The following is a 15,027-nucleotide window of genomic DNA, read 5'->3' on the forward strand; positions in this document are numbered from 1 at the left end:
TTTTTGCACACAGATTAAAGATCTTTGATTACTTGATGTGTGCAAGAAACTAAGCCAGGGACTGTGGATATAGACAACTATAAAACAGCTCCTCCTCTAATAGACTATAAGCTCCTTTAGGGCAGGGACTGCTTTTGTCTTTCTTTGTACCTTTTGTCTTTCTTTGTACACTTTAGCACAGTGCTTAACCATAGTGAATGCTTATTAATACTTACGGCCCTGTAAAGAACTTTTACAAATATGATGTCCTTTTATCCCCACATTAACCTCAGGAAGAGTGTTATTTTCCTGCTATTATTTTCCAGTTGGGGAAACTGAGACAGAAAGAGGTTAAATATTTGTCCTATTTAATGTCCCACAGTTGTTAAGCATCTGAGTCTGGATTTGAACTCAGGATTTCCTGACTGCAGGCCCAACATTATGCTACCAGTTGCTTCTGAATTGCATCAAGCAGGTGAAAAGACAGTTAAATGTAAAGAGTTTTGAGGAGGGAGAAAATACTAATGAATGAGGAAACTGGAAAAAGTTTCACAGAGAAGAACATAGTTGCACTGAACCCTGAAGAAAGAGAAGAATGCTGAGGTGTGACATTGGGGTAGATGAATTCCTGGAATGATCTTTTCTCTTATCCCAATCTAGTTCTGCCTTAACCCTCCCCAGTTCCTAGTCTCCTTTGCTCTCCCTCTTCTAGGACCTCTGAGACCCTCCTCTGTTGTTAATAAACTCCCTTTCATGCTAGTTTTTTCCCTCCCATATTCCTACCATCTTCTGTTGTTCACAGAAACCTAGCTTCTTCCTAAAGATGCCACATGTTTTGGTATCTTCTGCAAGTTTGCTCTTTCTCTCAAAACCCCAAATATACAGTAGGTAGAGTTGGATGAATTCAAATATCAATTTTTATTTTTTACAACCTTTGTGACCTTTGGCAAGTCACTCAACCTGCCTAGATCTGTTTCCTCAGATGAGGAATGAAGCTATTTTTATGGTCTATGATGCCATTTAGATTCATAAGCTCATAGATCTAGAGTTAGAAGAAATCTTAAAGATCCAGGGAGGTTAAATGAATTTCCCAAAGTCACGCATCAGAGGTAAGATTTAAACTCATCCTCCAACTTCAGTCAATACTCTTTCCTCCCTAGAGCTTCCACTCTAGTTTTATCATTCAATGATCCTATCTATGATCTGTGTTCCCCACTACCACTTTCAGAATGTTCCTTCTCCTGTTGTCTGTCAGTGTCTACCTCTCCTCCTTTAAAGTTCACTCCATCCTGGCCACATCCCCCCATGGCACCGAGGGAACTCTCCTTCTTCTCTCCCCAATGAACTCTCCTTCTTCTCTTCCCAATGTGTTCGGTACCTGACTTAGTTTTCTCCACCATAAATCCTGTACACTGTGAATGCTCTAGTCTCCCAGTTACTCAAGTTTCTTCAACTCTCTTCTATTTCTATGATCCTATAGAGCAAAATTATACTATATTTCTCCTTCAAATTGACTTCTTTGGGAAGGGATAGTTTGAAGGTGATGGTTCATTGTACTCAGAAAGAAAAAAAAGACAAAGGGAAGACTTTCCTAAGTTTAAGAGTAGTCATTTATTTATTCATCCAATAAATTTATCATATATTTACTGTGTGCAAGACCCTGTGTTTAACCTGAGCATAAACAGATCGGTCAGCTCAACAAATGGGGTACTCTTTTCAGTTGCTAAGTCAGAAAGCATTTATAAAACTATTACTATGTGCCAAGTACTGGAAATGCAAATATAAGCAAAAAGAAAGACAATTCCTACCTTCAAGGAGTTTTCAGTCTAATGGATAAATGTAATATATTAAAGGAAACTGATGTGGGATGAGGTACAAAATAAGCAAAAGTAGAAAGGGGGCATGATCCAGAAATTCTAGAGAGTCAGATGTAGAGCCTGGAGGCTCATGCAGATCAAAACCTAGGTGTGCCCTCTCATCTTGTGTGATTCTTGTCCTTATCCTTCTAAAAATCCTCCATAGAAGATCTATTCAGCGTACTGAAGGCCCTACTCTATATCTCTCAATATTTTGGAGTTACTACTGATACCCTTGGCCTACTAATTTTCACTCATTTTTGCTGCATGACTTGTCCATTTCCCTTTCTGATCTACATCTTTGATGATGATATTTATGCCCCCTTTTCTTAGGGGAGAATGGTGCAGTTTACTTAAACCCATCAAGAGTCTTTCCATTGCTCTTTGAGTCACCCTCAAATCATATTCTTTGTGTTTGTACTAATCCATGACTTTAGCCATGACATTTCATTGGAAAGATATTGATATTAGAAAGATGAGCTTTATAAGTACAAAGTTTCATAATGCCCCAAGAGAAATCCGGCCTAATCTCTTCTTAGTTAATTGTAGGCCAAATTCTTTATTTATCTGCAAAACCTGGTATGAGGCATACATTCTGATATACAACTCAACTGACTGTCTATCCAACTGCACATTAGAATCTGTCACCTATTGAAGTTTCCTGTATTAAATTTCCTGCACTCACTATTTTTGAGTGAACATAGGTATCATTGACAAGGCCCTGTAGTAGTCTAGGTAGTCAGATATTCTCAAGTAGTTTTCTAGTTTAAGAAATTATCAGAAGGTTTTCTGAAAGAAGGCTATGGCATTTTATCTCGTACACGTGATATTATAGAAAATAAGAATTGCAATTAGAAGAAGAGTATTTCACTCTTAACAAGGTAAAAGGCACAAAAAAGGTTATTTTTTGTGGGAAATTTTTTTAAATTCATTTTTATTAAAGATATTATTTGAGTTTTACAATTTTCCCCCAATCTTGCTTCCCTCCCCCCCCCACAGAAAGCACTCTGTCAGTCTTTACTCTGTTTCCATTTTGTACCTTGTTCCAAATTGGGTGTGATGAGAGAGAAATCCTATCCTTAAAGAGAAGAGAAGTCTAAGAGGTAACAAGATCAGACAATAATCTATCTGGTTTTTTTTTCTAAATTAAAGGGAATAGTCCTTGAACTTTGTTCAAACTCCACAGCTCCTTATCTGGATACAGATGGCACTCTCCTTTGCAGACAGCCCAAAATTGTTCCTGATTGTTGCGCTGATGGAATGAGCAAGTCCCTCAAGGTTGAACATCACTCTCATGTTGCTGTTAGGGTGTACAGTGTTTTTCTGGTTTTGCTCAACTCACTCAGCATCAGTTCATGCAAATCTATGGGAAATTCTCTTACACTCTTTCCCAGAGGCAAATTTCCTTCTAACTTGATGAATGTCATTCTACAAAATTCTCTCCCCATTCTGAGAACTCATTTTGAATGAGAAGGAATTTTTGAGTAACTATTTCAAAATGGCAGAATCCTAGGGTTGGTAGGGAGCTCAGAGAGCATAAGATCATGGACCTAGAATTGGAGCATTCCTCATAAGCCAACTAGTTCAACTTTCCTATTTTGCAGATGAGGAAATTTAATTTGAAAAAAGGGCAGTTGACTGATAACAGTTACGTGGTGAGTTAGTGTTAGAGTGAAGAACAGAACCCAATTTTCTTGAATCCTACTCCAGTACTGTTTATACATCATAACATGGCACCTCTAGATGGAAACAACATGGGATAGTGAGAAGAATACTGTATGTGAAAACAAAAGCCCTGGGTTTGAATTCTGGATTTTCTGCTTAGTTGCATGACTTTGAGCAGATCACTTAACTTATTGAAGCCTCAATATCTTCATCTGAAAAATGTGGATAATGAATTCTTATGCCATCTACCTCAGAGGGTTGTTATGAGTATCAAGTGAGATAACATGTGATTTCTAAACTGCAAAATTCTATATATTATATAGAATATAATATGTAAACTATATATGTTATTTTAAAGGAAAGCAGGTTATAGTAGGAAAAAAGCCTGAGACTTGTCATCAGGTATCTTGGATTCAAATTCATGGGCATATCATTTCCACACAATGAACTTGTTTACTTCTCTGTAAAACAGACAAAATGATAGTGACACTACCCAATTAAGCAGGCTGATTTGGTGAGGGTGCTTTGAAAGTCTTAAATCACTATAAAAATGTTTAATTCAATTCCCTTCTCTTTACAGAGGAGGAAATTGAGGCCAGGTTAGAGGAAGTAACTTTTCAAAAGTCAGACACCAAGTCAGGGACTGAGCTGGAAACACTAATTTCTTGATTCCTTGCCTAGAATTGTTCCTAATATGGTCAATGGAAGGAACATGGTAATTTGTTAGTTGGAACCTTTCCACTCTCCTTCAGCCTCCATCCCTGTCATCACCCTCTTCATAACATTAATCAGGACTGAAGTCTTGGCTTTTCCAGACCCTTTTGAAATGTTCTCCTCTCACCACCACCCCAGATCCCAGGCTTACTAGTTCTATCCCTCTCCTCATTTCCACCCAAAGCTCCCTATTTCCGTTCCCTTGGGGAGGGTATGAAGGAAAGGACACACCTTTCCAAGCTTTCTTTTTGGCTTCCTGATTTTTTCTGAAGGGAAAGGTAGCCCTGTAGGAAGAAGACAAAGGAGAGAAGAAGGGGGAAAAAATAAAAACAGCTTCCAACAGGGTTAAGGGGCATGACCTAATGAATTCCAGAATCATGATGTCAACTGATATGACATCTGCCCACACCAGAACAATTTGTACTTTAGCCTTGGAGACCAGGCACTGTTTTGTCCTGATGAATGTTCACAGTGTCTGATCAAAGGTTCGGATCTCCTTGACACAACCATCATATGCCCTTATATACATATCACTACCCATCATCCACATACTACCTCTGGTTGGGGTTGGAAGAAATCAAAGTCTCACTCACACTTGGTTAAAAATATATATGCTAACTTCTCTTCTTGTTATTTGTCATAGATTTGCAGAATGTCAGGGCTGGGCAAGATCTTAGAACACAGAACATCAGAACTGGAAAAATCTTAGAGCTAAGATCTCAGAGCTAGAAAGGATTCTGGAGTATAAAATGTCAGAAATAGCTGGGACCTTAGGACATAAAAACATGAAATGGTAGAGCTAGTAGAAACCTTAGAATATAAAATGTCAGTGGTAGACAGAACATTAGAATGTAGAACATAAAATATTCAGAACCAGAAGGGACCTCAGAATGCTAGAACTGAATGATAAACATATGATAACAGATGATAAACATCTAGAATGTCATAATTGACCTTCAAAACTTTATCCAGTAGATCTCATCTTCCTTTCTTTTTCCTTCTGAACCTCCATAACACTTTGTAGATTCTTTCCTTACAACTCTTATCTCCTCTTCTTTTGTAATAATAGTTCATCTTTCTGTTGCATCTCAAGGTACATAAAATGCTTTCTTCATGATCATCCTGTAAGGTAACTAGTACAAATATTTGTTTATAATTGAGGAAACTGAGACATATATCTGACATGCCCAGGGTAACACAGCTATTAAGCATGGAAATCTGGGAGAAGAACCTAAATTTTCTGAAATCTGACTATTTCTACAATCTGTACCTATGTTATTTATCTCTTCTAACTAGATCAAGAGATCTCTAGGGGCAAGGTTTTTTTATTATACAAATATCTGTGTTTCCTTCAGCAAGAAAATATTTGATTATTTGTTGAATGATAAATGAATTATTCTAATTTTAAGTTAAAGATTCTTGAAGTGTGACCTTTGGCAAATCCCTTTTCTCTCTAGCTCACATTTCTTCCTCTGAAAGGAGACTGAACACACTAATTCCTCAAGACCCTTCTGACTCTATTATTGTTCTAGTCCTAGAGCACTGTCACTAACCCTTGCATTTTCCTGGACAAGTAATTTTCCTTCTCTAGATCTCAGTCTAGAGAGCAGCTAAGTAGTGCAATGGATAGAGTGTTGTACCTGAAGTTCAAAAGACCTGAGTTCAAATTTAGCCTCAAACTCTTACTAGCTGTGTAGCCCTAAGCAAACACTTAACCCTGTTTGCCTCAGTTTCTTCATCTATCAAATGAGTTGGAGAAGTAAATGTGGCAAATCACTCCATAACTTTGCCAAGAAAACCCCAAATGAGATTAGGAAGAGTCAGAAATGACTAAACAACAACAACAAAAGACCTTTATTTCTATAATTATATTCACCTTGCTGTAGCTTTTAATGGTTTATAAAACATGCTCTCCACAACAAGACTTTGATTTAGGTAGTCACATTTTAAAGAGAAAATAAGAGTCAGAAAAGTTCAATGATTGTCACATGGCTAAGCGTCAGAGCTGGGAAACAAACTTAAGCCTCTTGAACCAGGCTCACCATTCCTTTCCTCTACCCAACTCTCTAGTTAGTTTTAAGAATCTTTCCATCACTCCCATTATCTCTATTACTCTGATGTGTGAGTGACAGGTATAAGCACTGACTCTGAACTATCCCTATGAAGATCCAGGAGGATCTCTTGCTGGGCTAACCCTGTCTTTTCCCCAACCCTGTTTTCTGTCTCCCTCCCCCAACCCCTCCTTCCATCCCCCGCCCCCAGTGTGTGGCTGTGACCTGGCCCAATCTGGCTTCTTCTTCAAGAACCGTGAGTATATCTGCACCCAAGACTACCAGCAGCTCTATGGCACCCGCTGCCACAGCTGCCGAGACTTCATCACAGGCGAGGTCATCTCCGCCTTGGGCAGGACCTATCACCCCAAGTGTTTCGTGTGCAGCTTATGTAGGTGAGTAAGCAGGGTGGGAAGGGATGGGGGCAAGGGCTATGGAGGTCATCAAGGAAAGAAACTATTCCCATTTTATCATTTATTGGTTTCATCTCATTTAGAATCTCAGAGCTGGAAGAGACCTATGAGGATATCTAGTCTAATCCTCCTTCAAGTACAAGAGTCCCCTCAGTTACAGGGATCATCCTGCTTTGGTTTAGAGACTTGCAGGGAAAAGAAATCTGTTCCACTGTTGGACATCTAATTGCTAGAAAGTTCATCCTTATATTGGGCTGGTTTCTTGTCTTGAAATTTCTCCTGCTTTGAGTCTCGTTCAGTTTTCTGAACCCAGTTGTATCACTAGCCCTCTGTTGGGGCAGTGATGTGTTCAAAATTGAAAATTAGGAGCAATTCACATAGCTCAAGGGAAAGAATTTTTCTGATGACAGAGGATCAGATTTTAGTGTTAATCTTAGAGAACAATTTGATAAAGCAGAAATTATATTGATCTTGGAATTAGAAAGCCTGATTGAGCCAGACCTGGATTTGACTATATCTTGGTCACAAACTAGCCCTGGGACTTCAAACAAGTCACAGAATCAAAGAGTCTTAGAATTTGGGGGTGCCTCAAAGGTCATCTTGTCCCATTTAGAGCTCCACAGAAGCCTTTTCTGTAACTACCCCCAAGTAACAGTCATATATCCTCTGCTTGGCAAACTTAACTGCCTTCTCTAGTGGCCAATTTCATTTTTTAGAATATTCTAATTATTAGTAATTTCTTCTATGTGTTGAGTTTAAATCTAATTCTCTGGGTCCAAGTTCATAGGAAGCCTAATTCAAATGATCAGTAAGCCATTATTAAGCACTTACTTTGTGTCAAGGACTGTGATAAGCATTAGGGAAAAAGGAAATCAAAAACAAATCTCCTGCATTGGAGATGCTCACAGACTAATGAGGGAGAGAGCATGTGACCAACTTTGTACAAAAAAGTTGGGGAACCCAGAAAGGCTTCTCACAGAAGGTGAGATTGTTAGAAAGAAGGTCAGTGCCTCTGGATTTCAGTATGGGTGGAAAACTCTTTCATGCACCATCTTTCAAATCCTTGAAAATAGCTATCATATTCCTTTTGTTTTCTCTTCTCCAGGCTGCAAGTTCCAGTTGCTTTAATTGATCCCTGTAAGACAATGACCTTAGGCCCTTTACTATTCTGATTGCCATCATTTAGACCCACTCAAGTTTGTCATTATCTTTCCTAAAATATAGTACAGGCAAATGAACCCAGTACTCCAAAGAGAGTCTGACCAAGGCAGCCAGACTACTATATTATTCTATTAATTTAATATAGGACAGATGATAATTAATGACCTTTTTTTGGTTGCCATGTCACCCTGTTGACTCACATTGAGTTTCCAGGTCACTAAAACCTCTAACTCATTTTCTCCAGTAACTGTTTTTGAGCCCAATGCTGTATTTTTGCAATAGCATTTCTGAAACCAAACGTCATGTTTATCCCTATTAAATTCTTCTTATTGAATTTTGCCAGGCATCGAGCCTTGACCTCTCTTGGCCCCAATTTTCTCCTCAGTAAAATGAACAAGTTAAACTGGATGATCTGTAAGGTTCCTTCCAACTCCACGGTTCAGTGATTATATAAATAGGAGTCTGGGCTGGGAGAAGCCAGAGCTCCCTGGGCAACCAGATTGAAAGGGCCAACTAGGAGTTGGGGAAGGAGATCAGAGCTCTGGGGAAAACAGCACAGAGCGTGGGAAAACAGAAACAATAGGGAAGGTGTCATCAGCTGGATGAAGGCTTGCCTTGACCTCCCAAGAGGTCAATTTTTTATAATGAGGTCCACCAATTGGCCAATTAGCAAACATTTAGGAAATACCTACCATATGACAAACATACGATACTAGGTGCTAGGAATAAAAATACAGAAACAAAAACAAACAAAAATACAAAAATGAAACAAAAAAGACAAAAATGAGTCTGGTTTCAAGGTGCTTCCATCCTCCAGAAGAGAACATATTCATGGATAAATAAATGTAGGGAAAATATAAAAATTACTGAAGAAGAGGTACTAACACCTGGTGGAATAAGGAATGACCCCTTAAAGCAATTAGTTTTTAGGCTGAGCTTTTGAGGGACTTAGGTTCCAGGATGTGGGAATGAAGAGGGGAGATCATTCCAAGCCTGGAGACCAGTACATAATAAAGTTCAGAGAAGAAAGATAGAAGAAGCCAGTCATATACACAGAAATTATGTACAAGTAAGGCTTCTTTGACCAATGAGCACATGAGAGGAATAATACATAATTAGACTGCAAAGAGAGGTTGGAACAAGACTGTGAAAAGCTTTCATTGCCAAGCAGAGGAGTGTGCATTTTAATGTAAAGTTAATAGGGAGCCATGGAAGATTCTGAAGATTCAGTTGTATGGTCAGATCTGTGTTTTAATAACATTGATTTGGAAGCTGGAAGAGGGCAGATGGGAGAAAAGAAGGACTGGATAGAGAGAAAATAACTGCAGTAATTCAGAAAAGAAGTGAAGAAGATATGGACTAGGATGGTTGTGTTGTGAGTAGAGAGAAAAGGAATGATTCAGGAAATAATGAGAAGAAGACTGACAAGATTTGGCATCCAATCAGAGAGAAAGTGTGAATGAGACTGAAGAGGAGAGGACAATTCTTAGATCATGACTCTGAGTGATTGTAGAACAGGGATGACCTCAGTAGAATTAGGGAAGTGAAGGGAAGGAGCAGAGTTGGGGAAGAGACAGAGTTCTTTTGAACAGGTTTAGTTGAAAGTGTCCAGGAGACAAGTGAAAATCTTGTGGCAGGTATTTGGGAGTGCAAGATTGGAGCTCAGGAGAGAAAAGAAGGTTGGATATGAAATTATGGAAATCATCTATAAAGGGAGCAGAAGAACTTTTCAAGAGATGATAGAATGTAAGAGGAAAGAAGGGAGGACCCCTTATTTCCTTAACTGATCCCTGTAAGACATTGACCTTAGGCCCCTTACCATCCTGATTGCTATCCTTTAGATCCACCCAAGATTGTCATTATCTTTCCTAAAATATGGGTTCAGGGAAATGAACCGACTACTCCAAAGAGAGTCTGATCATGCAATACCATACTTAGGGGACAGGATATGGATTCTGGACCTGCAAAGGAAATAGGAAAGAAGAGAACCATTTTAGTGAGATATCTTGGCAATCCTGAATGGAGAGTTCTGCAATAACTATTGCCCTCCCTCATTCATCTCTGCTGATTATGATAGGGAAATCCTACATTAGCCTTTCCCTGCAAACCCAGGCTCTTTTTTTTTCATTCTTCATTCTACAAAGTCAAAAATTAAACCTGACTGCAAGGATACAGGAGACTTATGTGGGCCTCACATGAATGGACAAAAGCTAATATTTTTAGGGCAATTCAGCTTGGTCTTCAGCTGTATTGTTAATTATAAAGCTAGATGATCGATGCTCAGATTATTCTAGCCTGACCTGCAGTCTCTGCTCTGAGTTCTTCAGGTAAGGACTGTCTACCTGCCCCTGGTGGGTCACAGTTAGTGGGTTCCAGGCATCTAGCAATCTCTGATATAAATATGAGCCTTCAGGAAAAGGGAAGGGATCTGAGAATGACCTGAGTCTCTTCTGAGGCCAAAATAATCCACTCCCTAGTACTTAACCCTCTAGTCATGAGCTTCACTACACTTAGCCTAAAGTATCCACCTTTCCCCTAAGGTAATTATGAGGCTCAAATGAGATATGGATGTAAAATGCTTGGAAAACAAATTTGTATAAAAACATCACTCACCATCAACAGAAACATTATATTTTCCATCAGTAACCATTTTTAAAAACCTGCTATTTACCAAGCACAGTGCTAGGCACTAGGAATACAAAAATGACTAAAATGACCCCCTGCCCTTAAGGGGTTTACATTCTATCTGGAGAGACTATAAATACACATATAAATATATATAAAAAATAAATACAAGTAGGGGGAGGAGAAGGTCCTAGCAACTGAGAGGAAAGTTAAAATAGAACTAATGAAGGAAGTGGTATTTTTGCTGAGTGTGGAAGGAAATTAGTAGTTCATTGAGATGAGAAAGAAGTAAAGTCCAAACACAAGGTACAACCTGTGATGATTATTATTTTGGTCTAAGGTGTGGTGAAAAGAGAGTAAGTGGAGGTAATGAGAACAGAGAGCTTCTTTTAGAATTTGAGAAGGGGAGACTAAAGTAAAACAGGAAGGTGTAGTGAAGATTTTTAAGAATGTTTGACATAACCTGCTAGTGAAGAAAGGAGGAAATGGAATTAAGAACTCTTACAGAGGGGTTGACCTTGATGAAGAGAAGGGCTACTTTATTTTCAGAGACTAAAGGAAGGAGAAAAGAATGATGTCAAAGAATTTTGAGATGAAGAGAAGGGAAGAAGTGAGAACTCACTATGCATGGCCTCTATTTTAGTAGTAAAATGGGCAGCTAAGTGGTACAGGAGATACAGCACTGACCCCAGGAAGACCCCAGACACTTGTTGTGTGACCTTAGCAAGTCACTTAACTTCTGTGTCAATTTTCTCAACTAATTTCCCATAGTTGTAAGGATCAAATGAAATAATATAAAACACTGCTGCTTGATTCCTTCATAGAATAGAACAAGAAAAGAGAGGTTATTAATTGAGAATGTAGGGGAGGAGAGGTTTAGAAGATTTGAGATCTGGAATAGTCTCATTGGAGAGTGGGGTAAAGAAGCAGTTAGAGAGACGGAAGAGGACTTTTTGAAATGGAAGCTATGTTGAGGAGAAGTAATATTGGAGTCAGGGTCGGGGGAGAAAGATTTATTCAGCCACCTTGGTGAGTGACTTCCTCCCATTTTATTCAGTAGCACATGAGCAGGAGCAGAGGAGGTAGAAAGTAAGAATTATCCAAGGGAAAAAGTCTGGCAAGTCATGACAACAGATAGGACCAGGAGGCTAATAATAATTAATAATAATAACCACAATATACTAACAATATTTGTAAAATTAAAATTAAAACCTGCAAAACATTTTACCAAATTATCTTATTTTATCCCCCAATTATCCTAGGAGTGCTAGAATTATCATCCCCATTTTACAGATGAACAAACTAACAAGTAAATATTTGAGGCTTCCTTTGAACTCAAGTCTTTCTACTGTAGGTTCAGAGTTCTCTCTACATTGCCACCCAGCTAACCCACAATTTGACAGTATATTTTAGTATCGTGTTGTCGTAGGGTCAAGATTCAGAAGGGAGGAAGTCATAGCCCTCAGAAATAAAGACCTACAAACAAAATTGAAGGGTAGAGGATTCCTTGGAAAGCATGCAAACAGTCCCTCCCTGGAGTCATCTTCTCAGTTCCTTGCCCTTGGTGGGATTTCCCTGAGCTTGCAATCCACTGGCATAGCCTTTGAGAATGCAGGGTCATTTCCACACCATAAGGAGGCATTGGGAGAGAATCTTATTGGACATTATAATCTTTTGTGAGCCCATTAATCACTGTGTGGGTGACTGTTCCTAATTGTCACAGGGGAGAGTCTAATAGGGGAGATGGGACATATACAAGGGAAAAGTGAAATAACAGTAAAAGACATAAATCACAGTTTACAACAGCATTAGGAGAGCTGTCACAGGCCAGGAGGTGATTAATTGCAAGCATGTGGCTTGGAACATAAGGGACTTGGTTATTGAAAAGAAGGAGTTTGGAGAAGGGAGCCTTTGCTTTTGAAGTTGTAGGCAGCCTGATGTGATCTTAACAATCCTGGAATTCAAGTGCTAGTCAAGTCACATCCTTTGTTGGGTCTCAATTCCTCCATTCATAAAATGGGAACAATGAACTCTACAAAGCACCTCATGGGAGGTGCATCTCAGACCTCACACTACAACATAAATATCAGCTATTATTTTTATTGCTTTGAAGGAGAGGAATGATTGAGACTTGAAGACTCATTAGGACTTCACTGATACAGATAGAGGTTGTGACTTACCCGGACTTACACAGTTATTAAGTATCTGAGGTTGGATTTGGTCTGAGTGACACCAAGTCCAGTGTTCTATCCATTCCAACAGCATATAGAAAGGTTGAAATAGGGGTGGGATAAAAGAGAAAATAACTCTCCTTAATATATCACTTTAGTATTTGTAAAACATTATCTTTTCAATAATCCTGTGAGACAGTGAAAGTATTAATTGTCTACCCCAATTTACAGATGAGAAAACAGATGAGACCTTGAGAAGTTGAATTAAACAGATAGAACTTGTCTGATGCAGAATTTGAATTTAGGTATCTTGACTCTTATTCTTTTAATTTTGGGGAAGTGGGAGGCAATTGAGGTTGAGTCATTTGCCCAGATCACACAGCTGATAGATATATAAGGTCATATTTGAACTCGGGTCCTTTTGAGTCCAAGGCCAAGTGCTCGACCCATTGTACCACCTAACTGACTCATTCTTTCCACCCCACCAATTGCACACAGTGTAACAAGATAGGCTATACTCAGTCACATCATGGCCAGTCCTCTTCGAATTTAATTCATAGCAAGACAACCTTACAAGGTTTGGCATCCCCCAAAAAGAGAATCACTGAATGTCAGAGGTCCAGTGGTCCTTAGAATATCAAACATCCATTATTTGAGCCGGAAGCAACCTTAGGACAGAAAACAGAATTTCAGACCTAGAAGGAAAAAAAAAATCTAAAAAAATCTTAAAATATAAATTGTCAGAGCTGGAAGAGAACTTTAGAATACAGAACAGAGAATATAACCTAGCTGTGCTAGTGAATGTTTAACAACCTTTGAAAAGTCTCCAATTTTTGCATTTTCTTAAGTCTAGACAATCAACAATAGAATAAATCAAACCCTTATTGGTAGCATTAACCATCTCTAAGATATAGACACTCAAAAGTGAAAATTTAAAAACTGGCTCTTTTTTTAAAAAAAAATTTTGCAAGGCAAATGGGGTTAAGTGGCTTGCCCAAGGCAAGGTAATTAAGTGTCTGAAACTGGATTTGAACCCAGGTACTACTGACTCCAGGGCCCGTGCTTTATCCGCTGTGCCACCTAGCCACCCCTAAAAATTGGCTCTCTTTGAAGAAAGCTGACTACTTAATCTGACACCAGCAAAATGAGTTTAGAGATTGCCTTAAAGATAATCCACCAAAGCAGCTTGATCAAGCAGAAATATGACTGGCCTAGGCATTTGGAAACCTGACTTGGTATTGCAACCTAGCTCCCTAATTTTTTGTGTACCTTAGAAGCCTAGTCTTTGAAATTTTTTTTAATTGTCTATTGTTCAAATAACAGAATATGCAGGTAACACAATGAATGGAGTGCCAGACCTGGAGTCAACAAGACTCATCTTCCTGAACTAAAATTTGGCCTCATCAATAACGATCTGTGTAACCCTGGGCAAATCACTTAAACTTGTTTGCCTCAGTTTCCTCATCTGTAAAATGATAAGAAAATGCAAACCACTGCATTGACTTTGACAAGGAAGCCACAAATGGAGTCATGAAGAGTAGGGCATGACTTACATGACTGAACAATAAGAACACAAAGAACAACCCATCCATGAATCAATAAATAAGTATTAAAGAGTTGACTGAGGGGGTGGCTAGGTGGCGTAGTGGATAAAGCACCGGCCCTGGAGTCAGGAGTACCTGGGTTCAAATCTGGTCTCAGACACTTAATAATTACCTAGCTGTGTGGCCTTGGGCAAGCCACTTAATCCCATTTGCCTTGCAAAAACCTAAAAAAAAAAGAGCTGACTGAGCTATATAGGAGGAAAGTGACATGTCCATGGTCACACAGCGGGTAAGTATCAAAAGCACATTTAGACTTTTTGTTTCTTGACTTCAGACCCAACATCTGTGCATCCACTGGGGCCACACTGACTCAAGTAAAAATGAATAGCTACCCAACATTTGTGAATTAGAGTAACCACCTAGTACCATATTCAAATACACAATAGGAATAAAAAAGGAACAAATAAACTAATCTAAACTCTCTATTTGTAGTTTGTTTAGAAAGATTAAAGTGTATATTAATGTTAATAAGAAACAATTATCCCATGTGTTTCTTTGTTTATTGAACATTTTTTCCTTTTGCATATTTTTTTCCAGATTGTATTGCTGTTATGTATTTGCAGTCAGTAAATATAGTTATTTTGGTCCTGATTTCAACATTCTGCATCACTAAATGTGACTTCCTGTGTTTAGCTATTCTTCATAGTTGCTACTTCTAAAGACATAATATTCCATTACTTTCATATACCATCTTTTTTTTTTTAGCAATTCTTTAATCCTTTGGTATATTGAATGTCTCCAATGTTTTGCTATTATGAATGATGTCAGTAATACTTTTGTATGAAAAG

General features: G+C 38.6%; 1 protein-coding gene across 7 annotated transcripts in view; it reads left to right on the forward strand.

Annotated features, from left to right (window-relative positions):
- The window catches only part of ABLIM3 (actin binding LIM protein family member 3), a 164,920-nt gene that overhangs the window by 66,868 nt on the left and 83,025 nt on the right, over positions 1-15,027 (forward strand). For 6 of the 7 annotated variants that reach the window (XR_012473739.1, XM_074212371.1, XM_074212366.1 and 3 more), the window contains exon 3: positions 6,477-6,660. The exons of the other annotated variant lie outside the window; for it this stretch is intronic. Coding sequence is in view for 5 of the 6 variants with exons in the window: in XM_074212371.1 (XP_074068472.1) it covers positions 6,477-6,660 (184 nt within the window). In the remaining variant the exon portion in view is untranslated. The remainder of the gene's footprint in view (positions 1-6,476; positions 6,661-15,027) is intronic. 7 annotated transcript variants of the gene reach the window in all.

Source organism: Macrotis lagotis, chromosome 1, assembly GCF_037893015.1.
Source record: "Macrotis lagotis isolate mMagLag1 chromosome 1, bilby.v1.9.chrom.fasta, whole genome shotgun sequence".
In the NCBI taxonomy this organism is placed as follows: domain Eukaryota; kingdom Metazoa; phylum Chordata; class Mammalia; order Peramelemorphia; family Peramelidae; genus Macrotis; species Macrotis lagotis.